General features: G+C 43.6%; 4 protein-coding genes across 6 annotated transcripts; 2 read left to right on the forward strand and 2 right to left on the reverse strand.

Moving 5' to 3' along the window:
* Window positions 1-28: 28 nt before the first annotated feature.
* Window positions 29-3,112, reverse strand: LOC102708989 (methylthioribose kinase 1). Its single transcript, XM_006652931.3, has 6 exons — window positions 2,788-3,112; window positions 2,397-2,706; window positions 2,137-2,311; window positions 1,536-1,737; window positions 910-1,124; window positions 29-545 (listed from the first exon to the last, which is right to left on the reverse strand). The coding sequence occupies exons 1-6, from the start codon at window positions 2,992-2,994 to the stop codon at window positions 371-373; spliced, it is 1,284 nt and encodes a 427-aa protein (XP_006652994.1). The 5' UTR covers window positions 2,995-3,112; the 3' UTR covers window positions 29-370.
* Window positions 3,113-5,839: 2,727 nt separating this feature from the next.
* Window positions 5,840-8,542, forward strand: LOC102709271 (reticulon-like protein B11). Its single transcript, XM_006652932.3, has 6 exons — window positions 5,840-6,027; window positions 6,103-6,283; window positions 7,134-7,275; window positions 7,386-7,455; window positions 7,567-7,724; window positions 8,304-8,542. Exons 1-5 carry the CDS (start codon window positions 5,979-5,981, stop codon window positions 7,719-7,721), a joined length of 597 nt encoding a protein of 198 aa, XP_006652995.1. The 5' UTR covers window positions 5,840-5,978; the 3' UTR covers window positions 7,722-7,724; window positions 8,304-8,542.
* A 2,714-nt stretch (window positions 8,543-11,256) lies between these two features.
* Window positions 11,257-12,712, forward strand: LOC102699780 (uncharacterized protein At4g06744). Its single transcript, XM_006653797.3, has one exon. The coding sequence runs from the start codon at window positions 11,270-11,272 to the stop codon at window positions 12,503-12,505; it is 1,236 nt and encodes a 411-aa protein (XP_006653860.2). The 5' UTR covers window positions 11,257-11,269; the 3' UTR covers window positions 12,506-12,712.
* A 484-nt stretch (window positions 12,713-13,196) lies between these two features.
* On the reverse strand, window positions 13,197-16,912 carry LOC102709556 (oryzain beta chain). Of its 3 annotated transcripts, none has more exons than XM_015836511.1 (5): window positions 16,336-16,905; window positions 14,931-15,169; window positions 14,697-14,837; window positions 14,154-14,612; window positions 13,197-13,561 (listed from the first exon to the last, which is right to left on the reverse strand). In XM_015836511.1, exons 1-5 carry the CDS (start codon window positions 16,811-16,813, stop codon window positions 13,463-13,465), a joined length of 1,416 nt encoding a protein of 471 aa, XP_015691997.1. In that variant the 5' UTR covers window positions 16,814-16,905; the 3' UTR covers window positions 13,197-13,462. The 3 variants fall into 3 exon arrangements, with proteins under 3 accessions (XP_015691997.1, XP_006652996.1, XP_015691998.1); XM_006652933.2 differs by having other exon boundaries at window positions 13,201-13,528; window positions 16,336-16,912; XM_015836512.1 differs by having other exon boundaries at window positions 13,479-13,565.
* Window positions 16,913-21,051: the final 4,139 nt, after the last annotated feature.

Genomic DNA, 21,051 nt, shown 5'->3' on the forward strand with positions numbered 1-21,051 from the left:
GGTCTAGGTAATGAAGAAGAACAAAAGGGGAATAAAGCAACAACAATCTATTTGCCGACAACTATCAACTTTATTTGTAATACACACGTCTATATCCATGGACATAAACGTTTATGCTGAAGTGTATGGTACATTCCATTATTCAGCTCATAACTAAGGAAGCCTGGAAGCTGGAAGGGCTTAGCCAAGTGGTGAAAAAACTGATCTTGGAGAGCGTCCACACAAGTTTCTTTTCATGAAACATGATCCAAAATACCGCAAGCACAAATAACCAGGCGGTGCTGCTTTATGATAGGCACAACTAATCGCCGGTGGTAACAGGTGAAAACATGCCCCCTCATCAGAAAGGTGGTGTATATGGCTAGCACTCTCAATCCCGAACGAACGTTTGAACATGCACAATCACTTGCTCAATGCTTTCGAATTGGCGTCTTCCCTTCAGGATTGCCTTTGCACAATTAAGAGCACGACGCTCGCACGATGCTCTCTTGCTGGAATCCTCAATTGACTCAAAATCCTCGACATGAGCAATTCCAACTATTCTCCTACAAATGGATGGGCCAATTTAGGAAACAGAAGTCATGTGGAGATCATGCATAAGGCATAAGAATAAAATCTGAAATTGGTCTTTGAATGTGATTTCAAGTTATTTATGCTCATTTTCTCACTGCAAAGTGTCCCTGAACTGCGTCCAATCTAACCCTTTATGCCGGTTCTGGAACATTTCTTTGTGGCATACCACGATTTATGAAAAAGAAGTGCTACATCAAAATTGATACTGTAAACCTCTGTGCTAACTTACTGTTCCTTTTGAGTCATTTCTTACAGTTAAAATGTGCAGGTCTAGTATATCTAATCCAGGAGAAAACAAGATTCAGCAAATAAACTTAGTATATATTGTTTACTTACCTGATCATTTTGGCTGCACCAAATCCAAGGCTATCGTGAAATAGACTTGTCATGTACTTCTTCTGCGCAAGGCTCAAAAGCTCTGGGCTGTTGTATATAGGGGGCAGGTATGCCTCCCCATTCCCATCTTTGTGTGTACTCCATAATTCAACAAATTTCTTGTGGAACAAATTCCATGAATCTTCAACTGTTTTCAGGATCCATTCCTTGTAAGCCTGCAAGATACACATAGCAATAAAATTTAGTTTATGCCTTGTACACCATGAAAAGAACTTCTACAATCTAGATGTTGCAATTGCAGTGTGCTATATCATGACTTGTCACTTCTGCAGTTGCCATTAAGTAATAGTGAAGATGCCAAATATGCTATGGACACTTGAGAAGGAAGGCAAGTTATTCAATTTATTGTCTGACGAGCACCCTCATCCCTTAGTTACATGTGGCATATATCAACAGTAGCAATTGCTAATTATTTCTGAACATAAAGAAAACTATCTTTCTGACACATTAAAAAAACAAAATGACATTTGTGGATGGATCAGGTAAAAATACACTAAAAAATGCTTGTAGTTTACAGAGAAGGGCCTAGAACAGTATTAGCATTTTCATTTTGGCTACATACATACCTTACGATCATTTGCTTGATCAGAGTGTCCATCTTGCGAAAAGTACGCCAAAATCAAGTTCCCCAGGAAGGCCCCAATGTCATAACCCATTGGTCCATAGAAAGCAAACTCTGGATCAATAACTTGAGTAGAATCTGGGGTCACCATGATGGAACCAGTATGGAGATCTCCATGAAGAAGAGCCTGTGCTCTCTCAATAAACCTGAGATTACAAATCACATCCGTCATCTCCTATGCAAAGAAATATAAAAACATTAATTTAAGAGAAAATCTAAAAATGCAATTGATAAACGTCTAAGTCTAAGAAATGTCATTGACGAGTGCGATTTCTATGAAATGTCATCGTACAAACAACTTTGTTTGAGAAATGCCACTGCCTTTAGGGTTCCGCCTATTTTTGCCACTAAATACATTGTTTATACTATAGCACTTGACGGAGAAATGCTAACGGAACCCTAACGGCGATGGTGTTTCTTAGATAAATTCATTTGTACGATGACATTTTGTAGAACTCGAGCTCGTCGATGACATTTCTTAGAATTAAGTGTTGTCAATGGCATCTGTTAGATTTTCTCTTAATGTAATCAGGAGAGCTAATTACATTGATTTCAATTCAGCAATCTCCAACTTAAGCTCAGCATCCTCTCGAACTGCTGCAGCATCATTATCCAGGAAGGGGGATGTGCAGCGGTTGTATTTTGCGAGCATGTATGGGTCTGAGAACACAACTTGTTCTGTGAGCCTGCACATCTCCACATTATCGCAGTACTGAGCAACTGCAAATCACAGAGCATAACATGCCATCAATTTAATTCTCATTTCCCCCCTTTTACAGGCAAACAAAACTTGTAAACAACCAACCTCCTTTCTTATGATCAGTAGTAGAGTTGTAGAGGAGGGAGGTGAAGAAGAGCGTCTTGGCCATGTAATCCGCCATGTGCTCAGCGAGCAGCGGGTACTCGACGCCGGCGATGAGCCCCTTCCGGAGGATGATGTGCGGCGGCTCGATGTAGCGCATCCCGATCAGCGACATGGCCCGGTCGAAATGGTATACCTCGGGTACATGGTCTGGGCACAAGCTGCGGTGCTTCTGCAGCGCGGAGGCCTCGAAGTAGGCGCGCTCCCTCGTCATTGGCCACGAATCCCCCACGCAGCGGATGTACGGCAGCGCCTGGATTGCAGCGTCAACGCCGCCGTCAGCGGAAGAACACAAACAGAAGATAAGATGCGTTGAGGAAGTGAGGATAGGGACCTGCTTGACGACGACGGAGCCGGCATCGGAGAGGACGATGTAGACGAAGTTGAGGTTGCCGTCGCCGACCTCCCTGATGGTGAGGGCGTCGAGGCGGCCGCCGAGGCGCTGAGAGAGGGACGGCGTGGCCTTGATGTAGGCCACCAGTGACGTCTCGTCGAGCGGGCGGAAGCCCTGCTGCTGCTGCTCCTCCGCCGCCGACGCCATGGCCCGTGTGCGTGTGGCGGCGGGTTGACCGATGCGAGCGCCGGCGAAGTGGGACCCGAGGAGTGGGGGGATGGGAATAGATGGTGTGCCCAGCCGTTTCTGCGGAGCGGGTTCTCTGAACCTGGACTTGTTTACGGTTCAAGGCCAGGATTCTTCAGTTTGTGATTCAGGCTTGTTTAGTTCCTAAATTTTTTTTTCAAAAATATCATATTAAATTTTTAGACATCTAAATAAAATATTAAATATAGATAAATCAAAAAACTAATTACATAGTTATGGAATAAATCGTGAGACGAATCTTTTGAGCCTAATTAGCCCATGATTAGCCATAAGTGCTACAGTAATCAACATGTGCTAATGACGGATTAATTAGGCTCAAAACATTCGTCTCGTGGTTTCTAGGCTAGCTGTGAAATTCGTTTTTTCATTTGTGTCCAAAAACCTCTTCCGACATCCAGTCAAACATTTGACGTGACACTTCTCCCAAAAATTTTCTTAATCTAAACATCACCTTAGTTTCAAAAAAAATTTCCAAAAACATCTTATCGAATTTTTAGACACATAAATAAAGCATTAAACATAGATGAATCAAAAAACTAATTGCACAATTACGTAAGAAATCTTTAGACGAATCTTTTGAGTCTAATTAGTTCATGATTAGCTATAAGTGCTACAGTAACCAATACGTGCTAATGACGGATTAATTAGACTCAAAAGATTCGTCTCACAGTTTCTAGGCTAGCCGTGAAATTTATTTTTTCATTCGTGTCCGAAAACTCTTTCCAACATCCGATCAAACTTTTGACGTGACACTTTTCCCAAAAATTTTCTCAATCTAAACACCACCACCTCACATTGTGACTGAGGTATAAATACAGTGGTCTTCTCTCGTAAGGATTTTTAGATTATTTCGTTTTGTGACTGATTTGAGAGTATAAATACACTTGGAAAATGACATATAGTCTTGTCCGTAACTTTAGCCAGGGTCATCTTTTCGCTTATCTAGGAAAAAACTAAAACGATAAATCTGTAAATAAAAAATAATCCGTAAATAAAACTTTTTTATGTATATGTTCTTAGCGAGCTAAAAGTAAAAGCTAACAAATAAACTACGATGAAAAAAATTTAAAAAATTAACTTCAAATTTTAGCTTATAGACGTAAACAAAAGTAGGAAAGATGATTTGTCAAATCAATGGTGTAGTTTTACTTAGTTATTTTTTTCTACCAAATCCGTTGGCTTTCTTATTCTAATTTTGGCATATTAGCTGGTGTAAAAAATAATTTTAGAGTTAATGTTTGGGTCTTTATAATTATAACATATTCTCTATGCATATATATTAAAACCATGAATAATATACATATAAATTATAAAAGGTTTACATACAAATTATTAATTTTCCTTTATTCATTTTTCTATACTTATATGCCGTAGCTCTATAACCATATTTAATTAATAAAATTGTTACTCCATCCGTTCTTTATTTAACTAGCTAAATAAACATATGTTGCAACAAGTTATAAAAAATAGAAAAATCAAGTCTTGTTGAAAAAAATATGGGTAAACTTCACAAAACTATAGGTATTTTGATTAAATTATCATAAAACTTATGTATCGTAATACAGACTTAGCTGTGCATTTCTAAAAATATAAATTTAATCATATACATTTCGTCTTATTTTAACAACATTTTAGTTATTTTGTGATTTATTTTATCATTAAAAACCTATTAAAAGACTTATAATTTTACATATTGTACAGAATTTTTAAATAAGAGGAACTGTCAAATATATATCTAAAAGAGTCTATGGCATCAAATAAAAAATCAAAATATATATAAGCATTGGCCACTCTTAAACATATTAAAGCACATGTGTTTATAACACGTAGGCAATGGATATATATATACATATATATGTATATGTATATACATATATATGTATATGTATATATATATACATATATGTACATATATGTATATGTATATATATATACATATATATATATAGTCATATTTAGCAACAAATAATTAAAATACCCTGTAATCATGGGGAGAACTGTTTATAATTGTATGTGTTTTTTTTTATAAAATGAAATTTACTGCGGAGCATGATATCTTAGAGGATCACAGTGCACATTTTTTATTATCCCTTCTACGAACTCTGCAAGTTGATAAGGTAGCAACTGGCCGATTACTGAAACTCATTTGGTACCTATGTTCCACTCTGTTCTTTTCAACAACAGGAAGAATGTCTCGACTTGTCTTTGGCCCCATACTTGGGTGATTTAAACATGTCGCCATCAATGATAGTATTAATTTCTTGGGTTAGATACTTGTTATCTGGAGTATTAATAATAGTTTCCAACACTCAACGGCGTGGAAATTAGTGACTCATCTAGAGGAAGCAGCATGAAAGTGACGGACCTCCCAATTGAACCGCATGAAACTAGCTTACCACTAAAAAGTTGAAATCCTAAGTACCAATCTGGATTTTTGATTTTTAAGTGCTTAATTTCATCGTCTATATAATTAAATATGTAGTAACTATCATAAAAATCAAATAATCTTTTCATCTTTCAGCCATAAATAAAAGGCAGATTAAGCACCATCTAAGATTTTTTTTGATATTTTAAGTAATTAATTTTATTATTTATATAATTAAATAGCCATTAAAAAACTAGATAGGCTTTTCATCCTTCGGCCCCGAAGGAAAGGCAGATTATAAGCACGGTCTAAAATTCAGAATTTGACGGAATTCAGGTTGGCTTATGGGCTTCCGGGCCCACATGTCACTACCCGATCATTCGCTCCGTCTCCGAACTGATGAATCCATCCCTGATCCGGGAAGGGCAGGGATCCCATCTCGTCTCCTCGGCGCCTCCGCCTCGTGAGCTCCACTCGCCTACTCTACCCACCCCACTCCTCTCCATCTCCGCCTCCGCGGCGGCCGCGAACCCTAACCCCTCCGCCCGCGGCGATCCCGATGGCCACCTCCCGCCGATCTCTCCACGCCCTCCTCGGCGGCGGCGCAGGTACGCACGCACGCGCAGGTACGACGAGGATTTCCTTCGATCCCTTCTGACTCGTCCTCGCTGCCCCCGCTCCAGTCGCGGACGTGCTGCTGTGGCGGCGGAGGAACGTCTCCGCGGCGGCTGTGGCGGGCGCCACGGCGGTGTGGTTCCTCTTCGAGCGCGCGGGCTACAGCTTGCCGTCGGTCATGTCCAACGCCCTGCTCCTCCTCGTCGCCATCCTCTTCTTCTGGGCCAAGTCCGCCTCGCTGCTCAACAGGTGGGTCGCCCTGATACTCTGGCTCTAGAGCAGCGCGCGTCCTGGTTTGCTTTAGTTGTAAACGCTGTGCTCGCTGCAATGTCTGGCGTTCTGCTGATTGCTGAATAATATTTTTTCCCTCAACCGTGTGGATGATGTATCTGCTTTGCTTGGAGGGGCTGGCTGTTCCATTTGCTGGAATAAATTGCTTAGTATTTTTGAGTCACCAGTTCTAGTAAAACTAAAATTCGGTCGGGAGCAGTTTGGAATTGGAGACAGTCCGTTATTAATCATGATGTTCGAGAGTGTTGTGAGGCTCGATCTCTTTGTAGCCAGGGATCCCCTAACATATCCTCTTTTTTTGCTTAAAACATGCTTACTTCATTTTATTGCATAGCATATTCATCTACGTTATCTATTCTCTACCAAGTAAAGAGATGGCTTTACTTTAAAGCTAAGTTGTGATAGTGCTTGATAAGTTTACTCAGCTAGCACATGCTATTTACTCTGTAGACTGTTACTGTTCCACATGATCTCTTCTGCTAGCAACCCATAAGCCTGTAATTTGGCCACATGCTCCGTCATCGTGTCATTGTGATCCATAAACAGCCTCAGGTACTTATTGCTATTGGTTATTAACTCATGGCTGAATTTGTGTGGCACAGTGGAAATTAATTATACACTATAGCTTTTATGCATCCTATCTGACTTTATTGTTGCCTTATAAACGATTTGCATTCATGCAATGCTATACAAGTTGTCCTTTTGGATTATGGTTGTTTTGTGTGTTCAATTGCAATTGTTGCTGGACTCCCATTGTCTATGTTGTCTATTCAAGGTTGATACATTGAATAAGTTGTGAGTTTTGCAGGCCTCTTCCGCCACTCCCTAAACTAGAGGTTTCAGATGTAGTAGTTGAGAAAGCTGCAGATAAGGCTCTTGTATGGATCAACAGGGTGTTAGCTGTTGGCCATGATATTGCCATCAAGAGAGATAGGAATGTTTTTATAAAGGTCTCTCTCTCTCTCTCACTCACACACACAGAGATCTGTGTGCGCACAACTATGTGTCTATAACTGCCTTAGCATGCTTTCTTATTTCCCTATTCTATTTGATTATGTAGGTTATATTGGTTTTATGGGTGGTTTCATACGTTGGGATGCTCTTCAACTTCCTTACGCTCATTTACATTGGTGAGTTCTAGTGAATTTGTTTAACTTCCTGGACAGTGTTTGGAATTTTGGATCCGCCATTATATTATAGCTCATATATATTAAGGTTGTGTCATTTTGCCTCTCTTGTAGGTGTAATGTTTTCTCTGTTAGTTCCACCATTGTATGAGAATTACCAGGATCATGTTGATGAAAAGATTGGTATGGCACACAGTGTACTGTCAAGGCACTTAGATACCATCATTAGCAAGACTGGACAATCAACCAAGCAAAAGAAGACTGAGTAGCAGGTGAGTTAGAAACATTAGTTGAATACTTTTACCCATTCATGGTATACTATAAATCCAACAATCCAATCCAATAGCATTTGTGTCTGACATATTTAGTGTACTAAACATTTTGTTAGCATGATATTGTGTTAACATTTTGTGCCTCTTGAATTCTTGAGTTTATTTAATATCGCAAAAGTTCAAGAAACATAGAAGAGGATATAAACAAGCTTTACCATTGATTCAATGGTTCTTGGTAACTTTTTTTTTTTTTGGAGAAATTGGTTCTTGACTTCTTGGTAACTATAAAAGCTTCCACTATGACCTAAGGACAAGAAACGGGAGACAAATTCTCATTGAATAGATGAATAGGCTTACTTGGTTCTGTTGTGTTTTGGGGCAAAAATACCGCTTAGAAACACGAGGTGACAATGATTCTTCTCGTAAAAAGAGAAACACATCAACCAGGGTGGCATTCAAAGTTTCAAACCACTCTGAATACAAGTCATTCCTATCAGAAGTTTTTTTTTTTTGAGTTGAACTGTTAATTTTTTTACACATGCTAGTTCTCCTAATTATAATCATTTTTGGTCTTGTCAGGAACCCCTTTGGCCGTATGGTGTTGTCAGTCGCGAGTCTTATCAGATACTCTCCGTGCCTGTGATTCTGTTAACCACCACTAAAAATATTCTTGGATATTTGACTGCTGATGTGGGTTTGCATGCAAACTGTTCAGTTTGAGAAACGGAACGCTTTGTATATTTTTTCGAGGAACATGAAAGATGCTGAGTTTATCATGGACATATATCCTGTGGATAATGATATATACCTTCCTGAAACCATTTTCTGCAGCGGTATATGCAAATTTATTGTCTGCTTAAATGCTTGTGAACTAAGAGAGTGATCGGTTGGCTTTTTAGGGAAAAAGCCAAATGATATATTTGCAAACGAAAAATAGTTGGTGACTAAAACCTTTATATGTGTATTTTTCACGATATAAAAATAAAGGCTGAAAATAAACTACGATGAAAAAACTCTAAAATCAAGATTGAAAATTTAAATTTGACCTATAATCATGAGCAAATGAGGCTGTAAAACATATGATTTTAGTGCTCTTGATTCTATCAGTTAAATCGTCTCGAAAGAAGCTTTAGCAGAGCGGTGGGGAATTCTATAGTAAGGTATACATTACTGATTGTCTTTAGAAGTCAGTACTCAGGCGTTGTGCAAATTTGGGGAAGGATCTAGCGTACAAATATAGGCGTATCATGCGTATGTTTTCTTAGACGAGAGTATCATACATGGTTGGATTCTATGCAGTTTACTTTGGAAAATAATTTATGCACGAGCCAGCCTCAGCAACATTTTATGATCAACTAACCAATAAATTACCTCCTCGATTGATCAAACTTCTCCTCGATTGATCAAACTTCAGTGCGTCGGCTTCAGGCTTTTAGATTTTGAGAAGCAGTTGCTTGGTAGCCAGCTTCTGAGAATCTAAAAAAGCTCCTAAACATAGCTTCTCTAGCTTCTGAATTCTTAGTCCATTTTCCAGAATATGTAACTACAGCTTCTGATCTCAGAAGCTATAAACCGTTTGGGACAGTTTCTGGCAGATGCAGCTGGGAGAAAATCTCCTAAACAAGCCCTGTGAACCGTTTGGGGCAGTTTCAGATGCAGCTGGAAAAAACTCCCCCAAACAGGCCCTGAGGTATATCCGAAAGGGGACGCCTATTGGCAACTAAATGTGTGAGCACTATGACACCACACTACAGTGCAATTGGGCAAAACCGTGATGGCACTTGGGCAGGTATCCAAATTGTAGGGTCACTGCACCTCACTGGGTCAAGCAGATAAGTGCTCCATCTTCCAACATTCTTTTTCTATACTCCGCACTTCTACCGTACACATATCTGCACACTCATTTATTAGAGCAAGTTCAATAATATAGCCAACTACTGGCTTCAATTTATCTATAATCAATCTTATAGCTAATTTATACAATAGTTACCTACAAAACATCAATATATGGTCCTACATGTCATTCACACGTTTTGTTTTGGAGTCCACGTGCAGCTGGCTCTAAATTAGTAGTCCACCTCTCTCCTCTCTCCCCTCTTATCTCTTTAAAATATGCTTATAGCTGACTTATAGCTTGCTATTGTACCTGCTCTTAGAGCAAGTTTAATAATAAAGCCAACTTACTAGCTATAAGCTTATATTACAGTCAACACATATAATAGATTGACTGTAAGGTTGGCTATAATTTTTATCTCTTATCTCTTTCTCTTACCTTTGCATTTAATTCATTTTTCTTGAAGTTGGTGTATAGCTGACTCTTACATGAGAATCAACCTTACTTTTTTTCCATTACCTCTTTATTCCACATCAGCTTATAGTCAACTTATAGCCTACTATTATACTTGCTCTTAGGCATTAATCAGGCAAACAGGAGCCACCTTTTCTGGACTGCCATTATGAATCAGGAGTATCAGACGGCACATATGGACTTATTATATCCAGGTTTAGCAAAACCGATCAGTTTTCACGAGAACCACCCGGTTAAACCAATGGTTGCTAGTTTGTAGAAACCAATCGGTATTAGCCTATTTACTTACATAGTTGACTGAAACTTGCTGGATTTTACTGGTTTCGGGGATGATTGAAAAAGACGACATATTTACAGACGAAAAAAAATGGGAATAAAACGGTAACCGCTGCTTATATCAACAGATACACAGAACTAGTAAAACATGAGGACACATATGGCTCCCAGCCTGAGCATATCTTTGAGTCATGCTTACACCATGTCTGTCCTAGTGTCATGCTTACACCATGTTCAGCAAATGCTAGTAATATGCTATGAACATATCTTTGTTCTGGCCCAGAAGATGAATGATCATGTTCCACTTCCTACATACAAGTACCCATTATTAGTGCCCCAATCATATGCTACCGGTATGTGCTACAGAGCACTGAACTGAGCCACTGACAAGTGCGAAAATGATCCATGGTCGTGAGGCAGGCAGTCTCTGCTCTGCCCTCCTGCCGAGGAAAGCCGAGCTGGATGCGATGGTGGAAGGAATGGTGGTGGTGCCATGGTGGAATGGTGCACTCTGCACGAGTGCTGTGCACGGCGGCGCTGCCCGCCCGAGAGCTGCTGCTTCTTCTTCTTCACTTCTCCTACCGCCGATGAGGAGTTTGAGGACGACGGGTTAACCGCCAACCCCACCATCGCCTCCGTCTCTTCCCGCGCGCGCGCGGCGCGCCCCGCACAAAAAAACTTCTCCATTTCCCACCTCTTTTTCGCCGATAAAGCAGGGCGAGCTCGGCGTGCTCCACTACTTGTGCTCCATTCCATGTCAATGGAGCTCGTGGACCCATCTCCTCCTCCTCCTTCTTAAGCTCGTGTCACTCGGTGATCGATCCACTGTCATTCCCAGTGACGTGCGCCTATGGCGGCTTCGGGCAACGCGCGGCTTCTTGCATTCGCGCTCGTGCTCGCCGTCGCCGTGCTGCTGCGTCTGCGTGGCGTGGTGTGTGAGTCCAACCACACGCACTTCGCCATGGTCTCGCGTGGCGGCGGCAATGCGCCGAAGGGATCGGGGCGCGTGCCGGCGGCGGCGCCGCCGCCGCTGGATACGTGCGGGTGCGGGCCGTCGCCGTTGCCGTCGGAGTTCTTGAACCGCAAGCTGGCGGCGCTGTACCCGGTGATCCAGGCGTTCAAGAAGACGATCACCTGCGACCCGCGCGGCGTGACGGCGTCGTGGGTGGGTCCCAACCTCTGCGACAGCCACTTCGGCGGCATGGCGTACAAGGGCTTCTACTGCGACTACCCGCCGGTGACGGGGGCGCCGCAGGACAACACGACGCTCACCGTCGCGTCCATCGACTTCAATGGCTTCGGCCTGTGCGCGCCAAGCATCGCCGGCTTCGTCGACGCGTTCCCGGACCTCGCGCTCTTCCACGCGAACTCCAACAACCTCTCCGGCGAGGTGCCCGACCTCACCGGCCTCCCCTACTTCTACGAGCTCGACCTCTCGAACAACAACTTCTCCGGCGCGTTCCCGGCCAACGTCGTCCCGCTCGGCGGCCTCCTCTTCCTCGACCTCCGCTTCAACCGCTTCGTCGGCACGGTGCCGCCGCCCATCTTCGACCTCTCCGTCGTGGCGCTCTTCCTCAACAACAACGGCTTCTACGGCCAGATCCCGGACAACTTCGGGAGCACCACGGCGGAGTACCTGGTGGTGGCCAACAACCAGTTCACCGGCCCGATCCCGAGATCCATCTACAACACGTCGGCGAACCTCTCGGAGGTGCTCTTCCTCAACAACAAGCTGTCGGGGTGCCTGCCGTACGAGATCGGGCTGGTGGAGGGGCTCACCGTGTTCGACGCCGGCGGCAACGACATCACCGGCCCGATCCCGCTCTCGTTCGGCTGCCTGGGCAAAGTCGAGGAGCTCAACCTCGCCGGGAACCAGCTGTACGGCCACATCCCCGACGTGCTCTGCATTCTGGCCAAGACCGGCAAGCTGCAGAACCTGTCGCTCTCGGACAACTACTTCCACTCCGTCGGCCACCATTGCCTCGAGCTCGCCCGCAGCCGGGTGCTCGACGTGCGCCTCAACTGCATCCTCAACTTCCCCAACCAGCGGCCGGCGCTCGAGTGCGCCCGCTTCTACGCCGACCCGCCGCAGCACTGCCCCTTCGTGCCGCACATCCCCTGCGACCTGCCGGGGTTCAGGCCGCCGGTGGCCGCCGCGCTGCCGTCGGCTGTGGCTCACGGCGGCGGTGGCAACTGAGCTGTCGGTCGATCACCAACTTTGTCAGCGTTTTGTTCGTTCTGATTGCATGATTTCCGACGTCCAACGTTGTAAACTTTATGGGGTCAATAAACGGCCTAACCAATTTGTGCCGTTAACACTCAACCCTCAGCTTGATGCACTGCTGACAACAGTCTGATATCACATCGTATTGAAAGGGATGCAAAAACATTCTTGCAATAAACTCACAGGAATCATTGCATTGATGACAACAGTCTGATATTACATCTCATTAAAAGGGGATGCAAAAACATTCTTGCAATTAAAGCTCACACGACTCATAGGGGCATATATTTGCAAACAAAAATTAATTTGTAAATAAAAATTTTATATAGATATTTTTAGCGATCTAGGAGCCGAGACTTCGGTAGAAATATTCAAAACCAACTCTAAATTTAAGATTTAAAATTTAAATTTTAACTTATAAGCATAAAAAAAACGAAAAGATGATGGATCCTAGTATGCTATAAGATACCAAAATTTGAAAATTTCAACTTAAATTTGAAATTAAAATTGCATTTGATCAATCTATGGAGTCCCAGTGATCAGCGTGTATCGTATCAATTGCAAGGTCTGGACATGCGTATTTGACCAACCGATGCCCTCGGCGATCAGTTTATACTTATTAACAATTGTCCATGGTCAAGTATGGAATTGCAGTAAACAGGCAGGGATTTGGAACGGTAAAAACGATCTTCGCTAATGTATTTCTTGAGATGATAAATAGAGTACAAATCGGAGAAGATAAATAGAGTACAAATTGAGGCGAGCTATGTACACAAATCACTGTGAGATAAAGGCAGGCAGTAGAGATTAATAATGAGAAGTGTCCTCAAAATGCGACAACGATTATCTGGAGGCACGGAAGCAGAAATTGCAGAAAGGCTCCACGCTGCCTCATCCCCTCTCCTCGCCGATTGCATGTCGTCGATGAGCTCACGCGGTGTTCAGCTTAGCGAGCGTGCGCTTCAAAGCCTTCACGCTCAATGGGCTGTTCTTGCTCTGCACAATTCCAAGATCAGCCCGTCTATTCAGCTATCTTGCACAATTGCATAATTCCAACAAGAGAAATGTCAGCTCGTCCATTCTAGTTATCACATGTCTATACTATCTTGGACGCCTAAGCAACCGAAATTTTTTTATTAAATAAACATTTTTAGCAAGTAATTTTATTACTAAACCACCGGACAAATTTTTTTTAAAACTGAACCTTTTGGCAACACCAGTGTTAGCCGCCTAATCGGCACGGCATAACATAGCAGTCTTGCTGCATGGCAAGACAATACTGCCACGCTACCGACAATGGCGTGGCAAGCCGTTTCGTACGCCAATATTTATGGCGTGGGCAAAAGGTTCATATGGTGAAAATATTTTCCTTAGAGGTTTAGTAATAAAATTGTTTATTAAAAAGTTAAAAAAATAAAAAAATTTCCAAGCAACCTAATGTAGTTTTTTTCAGGAGAAAACATGATTTCAAATATTTGCTCGGTTCAGATCATGCAAGTCGCGTGCCTTGCCAAAACCGAATACCTTGCAGGAGCAGAATACTATGATGAAAACAATCTAGACAACGGACTGGCGATATAATGTTGGCAGTAAGAATGAACAAGAAAGTTAAAGTGATTACCGCGGAGCAAGTTCCTGCCCTGGTGTTGCACACAGGGTAGTCAGGCGGGCAGCAGCTGGCGTGATCCTTGCAGCAGGTGGCACCTTCAACTGGGCAACAGCCCCAGACCAAGCAGAGCTTCTTGAAGCCAAATGCACAGCAGCAGGTGCTGCCCGCTGGGCAAGAGAAGTTCTCATCACAGACATGGTCAGGGGGGGATGGGGGAGGTGGTGTTGGAGGTGATGGAGATGGCTGGGGCGGGTTTGCACCGCTCTTGGTGGGGTACGATGCCATCATGGCAATGCCACACTTCCCAGTGGTCACATTGATATTCCGCTCCATGCGGATGTATCCGGACTCACCCCACTTTGGACCCCATGAGTTGCGGACAATCCAGTAGTCTTTGCCATTGTCAGTGCCATAGCCAACAGCAACCACACCGTGGTCGAGGCTTGTGCCACATCTGCCGCTGAAGACACCCTGTAAAATAAACTAGAGGTATTAATACCAAAACCTCATATATGTAGGATAATATAGCATGTTTGTTCCTGCAAGTTGATTTACCGAATGATAGAGCTGGAATTCGCGGCCACCAGCCTCAATAGCAACACTGACTGGTTGCTGAGCAACCGCCTTCTGCAGTGATTTCTCATCATTTTGAGGTACATCTTCAAAGCCATCAATGCTCACAACCTTTGCATTTTCCTAAAACAATGCACCCATTGGAACATTAGCGATGTGTCACGTAGGAACTGAAAGATTGAAATATATGTAGTTAGATACATAGTAAATTAATACCCTGTTGATGTCACATTTGCCATCCGCGGCTTTGTAAGGATAGTCATCTTCAGTATCAATGCCTCCGTTCTTAATGATGAAGTCAAAGGCATCATCCATGAGCCCACCGTTGCAGCCACTGTTCTGTCCATTGGTTGAGCATTCTACAAGCTCCTGCTCCGATAACGTGATCATCTCACCAGTAACAAGTTGGTTGATACTTTCTACTGTGCTAACTGCAGAGAACGCCCAGCAGCTTCCTGCATCCCACCATTCAAGAGACGTAAGATGCCAGTAACCATCAAATTAGCTAGTCATCCAAGAGAGCAACAACTGCAACCATACCACATTGTGACCAATTGTAACATGCGGCAAGAGTTTCAACCCTAAATTGTTTAATTGTATCAATCCTATCAAGGTCAAGATGGATAACCATATATTGCATACATTGGTTCCACCATCAATCCTCAAGGCAGCTTGAAGACAACTAGAGTTGTTTCGTCTCCCAATAGCTAGCCCCATGTGAAAGGGTCTTAGACAGGCTATAATGAGCACATACCGGTTCCCAGCACACTAGATTTTTAGGATTGCTCAATTGAACACAAAAGGTTGTAAAATCGTGTGACGTCCCTCAAAGTCTTAGAAACTCAAAATAGCAGCGATGCAAAGCAACATCATCAAAATCTGTTTAATGTCTTGTAGTAGTTGGTTACAGGGTCACCTTGTCCAAAGTGTTTGACTGGTAGATGCACCAAAAAAAGACCTTTAAAAATAAAGACAAGAGCGAGGACAACCGAAAATAACAGCAGTCCTAAAATCAGGAAAAACGAAGCTAAGCAAGATAAACTACATTCCTGGAAACAAGGAAACCACACTGCGCAAGTCAGCTCCAACCAACGGCGGGCTTTGATTCCGTTCAAGTTTACACCGCTGTCGCTGCACGATTCACAACCGTTGCCAACTCCAGAAGCAAAGAACGAAAAGAGAACAAATACATTCCACAGTTTTCAGGTTGACAGCCAGCGTCCGCTTCGAAAACACTTAACAATTGTAAAGTCCATTAAATTAGCATCGTTTTACCCGTATTCCAAACAATTAATTGGTCATTAAATCAGACAAGCTAATTCAAGAGGGCGGGGAAGGGGGGGGGGGGAGGAGGAATCAACTTTAGCTAAAAAGACCCATCTTTTCTACTAGAGTTTTGTGATTATATAATCATAATATACACTATTATTAAGCATCAGGGGGAAACCTGCAAGGTTTTGCAAGTAGAACCAATCGTCAAGTAGTACGAAAAGATTAGTAGATCCGAGATTAGTATTGGTGGTCAAATGAATAGTAGGTAATCGCATCTAAGCTTTCAAAAGTAAATAATCGCACTGAGGGTGATGACAGATGAGATGAGGAAACATGAGAGATTCCTTACCGCATTGTCCCTGGTTCTTGACGGGGGCGACGGCCCCCTTCTCCCTCCAATCGACGGACTCCGGCAGCTCCTCCACGCCGTCGTGGCGGTACCTCTCACCCGCAACGCGGCTCCTCTCGGCGACCTTGACGCCGAGGAACGCCGCGCGAAACTCCTCGTTGGTGAGATCGGCGAAGCGGTTCATCCCGAGGCGGAAGCGGTGCTCGCCGGCGCGGGCGTTGTGGGCGTCGACGAACCTGAGGTTGTCCCAGAACACGCGGAAGCGGCGGTCGTACTCGCCGAGGGCGTTGTACGAGCGGCCGTTCTCGGCGAGCCAGAGGTCGTACGCGGCGCGGGCCTCGGCCTCCGTACGCTCCAGCCCCCGCGCGCCGTGCTCCTCGTTGTAGGAGATGATCGACATGTCCGGCGCCGCGGAGACGGCGAGGAGCAGCAGCAGGAAGGACGCCGCGGCGGCGGCGGCGGCGGCGGCGCGGGCCATGGTGGTGGGGCACGTGGAGACGAGCGTCTCTCTCCAACCTCTTCGCTTTCCTTTTTTTTTTTTCTTCTCCTTTTCTTCGATTTGGGTTTGTGATTTTGGGATTGGGCTCGACGAGGGTGGATTTATAGGGATTCATAGGGGAGAGGATGCGTGTTTGGGTCGGCCGCTGCAGGAGCTAACTAACAAAATTATTAAAGTTCCGTTTAGTACTCTATCCACTCCAATCTTTTTAGTTTGATCTAATTAATAGTTTTTATATATATTTATTTATTATTATAAGTCTAAAAAATGAAAAAAAAAATATTTTAAAAAGGGTGAGTGTATAATTTTAGATCCCATGGGTCTAGGATATTTAAATATAGATATTTATAGTTTGATTAAATTTATGGACCCACGTTTAGATAAATAACATATGAATGAATTGTTTTATTTATAAAATTTAAATCACATTAATTTTAAGTTAAAAACTCTAAATTATGTATAGATAGCTGTACCGAATAAGACCTTAGTATAGTTCTGGTCTGAATTAGGTTGCTAGTCATTGACATTACTATCTTAATTAGGACCTAAACAGCATGGATACTCTCAACTTGTTTTTGTTTATAATAGAAGATTCAATGGTGAAGTCGATAGGTTAAGAAATTAGAAACCGGATCCATGAGTAACTATAGAATGGTCCAGCTCATGGTAAGGCACCTCATCGTTGTCGACCAAATCCGTTAGATCGTAAATAAAAAGATCAGATTTTGGCCCCTTCTCACGAGCCATTGTATAATATACATATATATACCTACAGTCTTTAACCCTAGAAAATACTTTGCTTCTGGTAATGCACTTTAAGCTACTACCTCTAGGGGCGCAGCTAGAACAAAATACAGATGGTGCCACTCACTTTAGTGCTTTGAACCGAATTTAGGTTACTATGGGTGCTAAATTTAGATCGAGATAGCATATATATAATGAAAATAGATAAATTCTACTTAAAAAAATTACAAATAGGGTAGCTCCGCCCCTAACGGCCTCCGTTTCATATTGTAAGACTTTTTAGTCTTATCTAAATTCATCCATTAATAAATTAACTAATTAATTATTATGTTAATTATATATATATATAATTTGTATATATGCCTAGATTCATTAACATCGAAAGTATTACGTTATAAAAACGGAGTGAGTATTAATTAATTAACTAATTAATTATGCAAGATTAGTCTAGTAACCAAGGCGAGGCGACTACACGTTTGCGTCATGGCGTTGAGCGATCCCGTCATGACTGCGGCCGCTGCAGCTACCCATCGTGGAATGGCCGGTGACGCGTGCACGCGCGACCATCGTCGGCTCGCCACCGCTTTTTTTCGTCTCGGCGGCGCGCTCCGGCGATCCGGCCGAGCGAGGCGTCAACCATGGGCAATTGCCGCACTCGCAGCACTATCTTTTTCTTCCGTTTATAAAATTTTAATTTATTTTTTATTCGTTGAAACTTAAAAACATATATATATATATATTATTTTTTATTTATAAATATGTTAATAAAACCCCTTGACATGCAGGAGGAAGAGGAGAGGTGGCGGAGGAATAATCTCGGTTCGTTTAGTTCCGTGCCGGCGCGGGCTACCGCCGGCCGCGTGTACGTACGTATCACGACACCGTCGCTCAACGCCGGCCGGCCGGCCGGTCCCTAATCGCGGCCTTTTGCTTACCCGATAAGGAAAAAGGGGGGACGCGCCCATGCGGATGCTGCTCCCTGCTGCGGTCGGCAGGATTTACGTTTGGCGAAAACTGATTACAAAATTTCAAACCAAAACGAAGGTAGGATTCCAGGTGAAATTTGAATGTTTTAGAGAATTCAATTTTGATATGGTAAAAAATAGTCAAAAAATAACGAAAGTATCATACGACTAGAGGTCGGAATCTAGACCTCGATCGGAAAGTTGATGGATTGAAAACCGTGAAATTCTGACGTGAAACGAAAGTAAATTCTGAGTAAAATTTTAATGTTTATTCAAATTTAGAACAATACATTCTTGACAAAGTATAATAAAAACATTAAAAAATAATACCCGTTCAATTTTTTATTTGAGTCGTTGATTGCTCTGTCTAAATCTTAGTCATGTTCAATATTATGCAAATCAAATCATAATAAAATAACGGAAATGCTAGCTAACAGTCTACCGTTCGAAATAGAATCAATAGGTGGCTCACTCTGACACACATAAGTGACACAAAACATTCACAAGGAACATATGACAGCGACGGCAATGGCGGCGGTGGTGGCGACGAGAGGAACGACGCCGATGGTGACAGCGACGATGACAACAACAGCAGGGCGAGGGCTAGGGCGACAACAACGAAGGCGGTGGCGCCGGCGCCGGCTACAACAACGTCGACGATGACGACGGCGACAACAATGCTCACCTTCTCCTTGACAGTGTCCTCCTTGGCGAGCGCCTACTGCCTCCAGCACGTCTCAACGGAGTCAGCGGCGTCCCTAATCTGCTGCTTCCACTTGAACTATAATGTGATGACATGATGACATATGGAGGACGAGAGCGCCCTGCCGCATTGGTGAGGGAGAGGGGAGGGAAACAAAGGCTACGGGGGAGGGGAGGAGCGTGAAGAGCTGCTGCTTGCAGTAGGGGGAGGAGTCAGGAGAGAGTAGGGGCAGGAGAAAGACGACGACTTTGGGTTGGTTGCTTGTTGACATGGTACATATGAGGTACCATGTTATATGAAAGCTACCATGTTGTATGGTACTTTGTAGGTATCATATATGTGTCTTAATGTTATCAGACATGATACCATTAGTTCCAGACGTGATACTATTATTCAGATATCATACGAATATTATTGCTATGGCATGATACCACTAGTACTAGACGTGATATTGTTCAGATATCATATGGATAATACTACTATGGCATCGTACTTTATTTTAAAACTAGTTCATACTGATAAAAATCACATAAGTAACGTAATGGGTAACATGAGTGATACCTAAATAGTATCAACGTGGTACTATGACCAAATAACATATTACCTCATATGTACAATGTATGATACCTCAATATATCATGCGTGATATCATGACCAGATAACATGGTACCCTATATAAGTACCTTTCAGATAACACGGTACATAGCAAACACGGTCGTGTCTTGATCCGTAGTCGGAACGGGATTTATACCCTTGTATTACGGTCACGGTAATTTAGCAGCCCCATAAAATATTTAGTAATTATATAAATTTATAAATAAATTGTGATTAAAAATCAACGACGCAGATTTAAAAAGAATGGAGTAGTACTATACTCTACCACCGGATGTAAAAATCTGACGCCAGATCGGAAAGGCCGTACATACGCGATCGGCGGTTCGTCCATGTCATGTTCCCGCTCGCCGGCAGAGACGAACGTGCTGCGATCGATCGACCATTTTACCGGTGGTGGCGGCGGTGACAGGACAGGTGACGAGAGGCAATCCTATCCGTTGTCCTCGGGAACCGGAGCCCGTGCGCGAACGACCCAACATCCGAGCCCCATCGGGAACATGCCGGGAACGTGGCCCTCCTCCTCTCGTCTCGTCTCTCTGTGTTTCTGTGTCCCTTCGCAGCCCGAAACGGCTGCGAGCTGCGCAACACGCCGCGGATACGCGATTTTTGTTTATGCGCGCACCGGAGATCACCCTAGGATCACACGTTCCCAGCGAAGCACGCAGTCACGTTACCAGTAGCTGCTCCGCTCCACACGGCGGTGTGGTTGCCGCATTTCACCGCTGGGAACAGTACTAATACCATCGTGTCACGTGCAACCCGCCGCCTCGGTCGGCAAATTTTCCCCCGCTCCGGGAATCGCCGACTCTACGGGAAATATATATATATATATATATATATATATATATATATATTTGCCGACTCGCGCGAGGTTGCTTTTGCTTCCGTGATTTCGCCTCCGTTCCTGGCTTCCTGCCGTTGCTTGGATTGAGCGGCCACCGCTCGGTCGCCGGCGCTGCTGTGCCTGTGCATGCAGTGAACGGTGCTCCCAACACGCGTCGGTTGCGTATCTCCCACCGTTGATGTTGCCTTCTAGTTTCGCCGGTGCCTCGCTGACCCAATGAGCTCATCGGCCATCGCTAGCAATGCCTGACCATTGGTTCGGCCAGTGCTGAACTGCTGATGCGAAGGGCGTGGGAACGAGTGAAGATATTGTCCAGCTACACAGATTGTCTAGTACCCGCTGCGTG

The sequence above is a fragment of the Oryza brachyantha genome, chromosome 4 (genome assembly GCF_000231095.2).
Source record: "Oryza brachyantha chromosome 4, ObraRS2, whole genome shotgun sequence".
Lineage (NCBI taxonomy): Eukaryota > Viridiplantae > Streptophyta > Magnoliopsida > Poales > Poaceae > Oryza > Oryza brachyantha.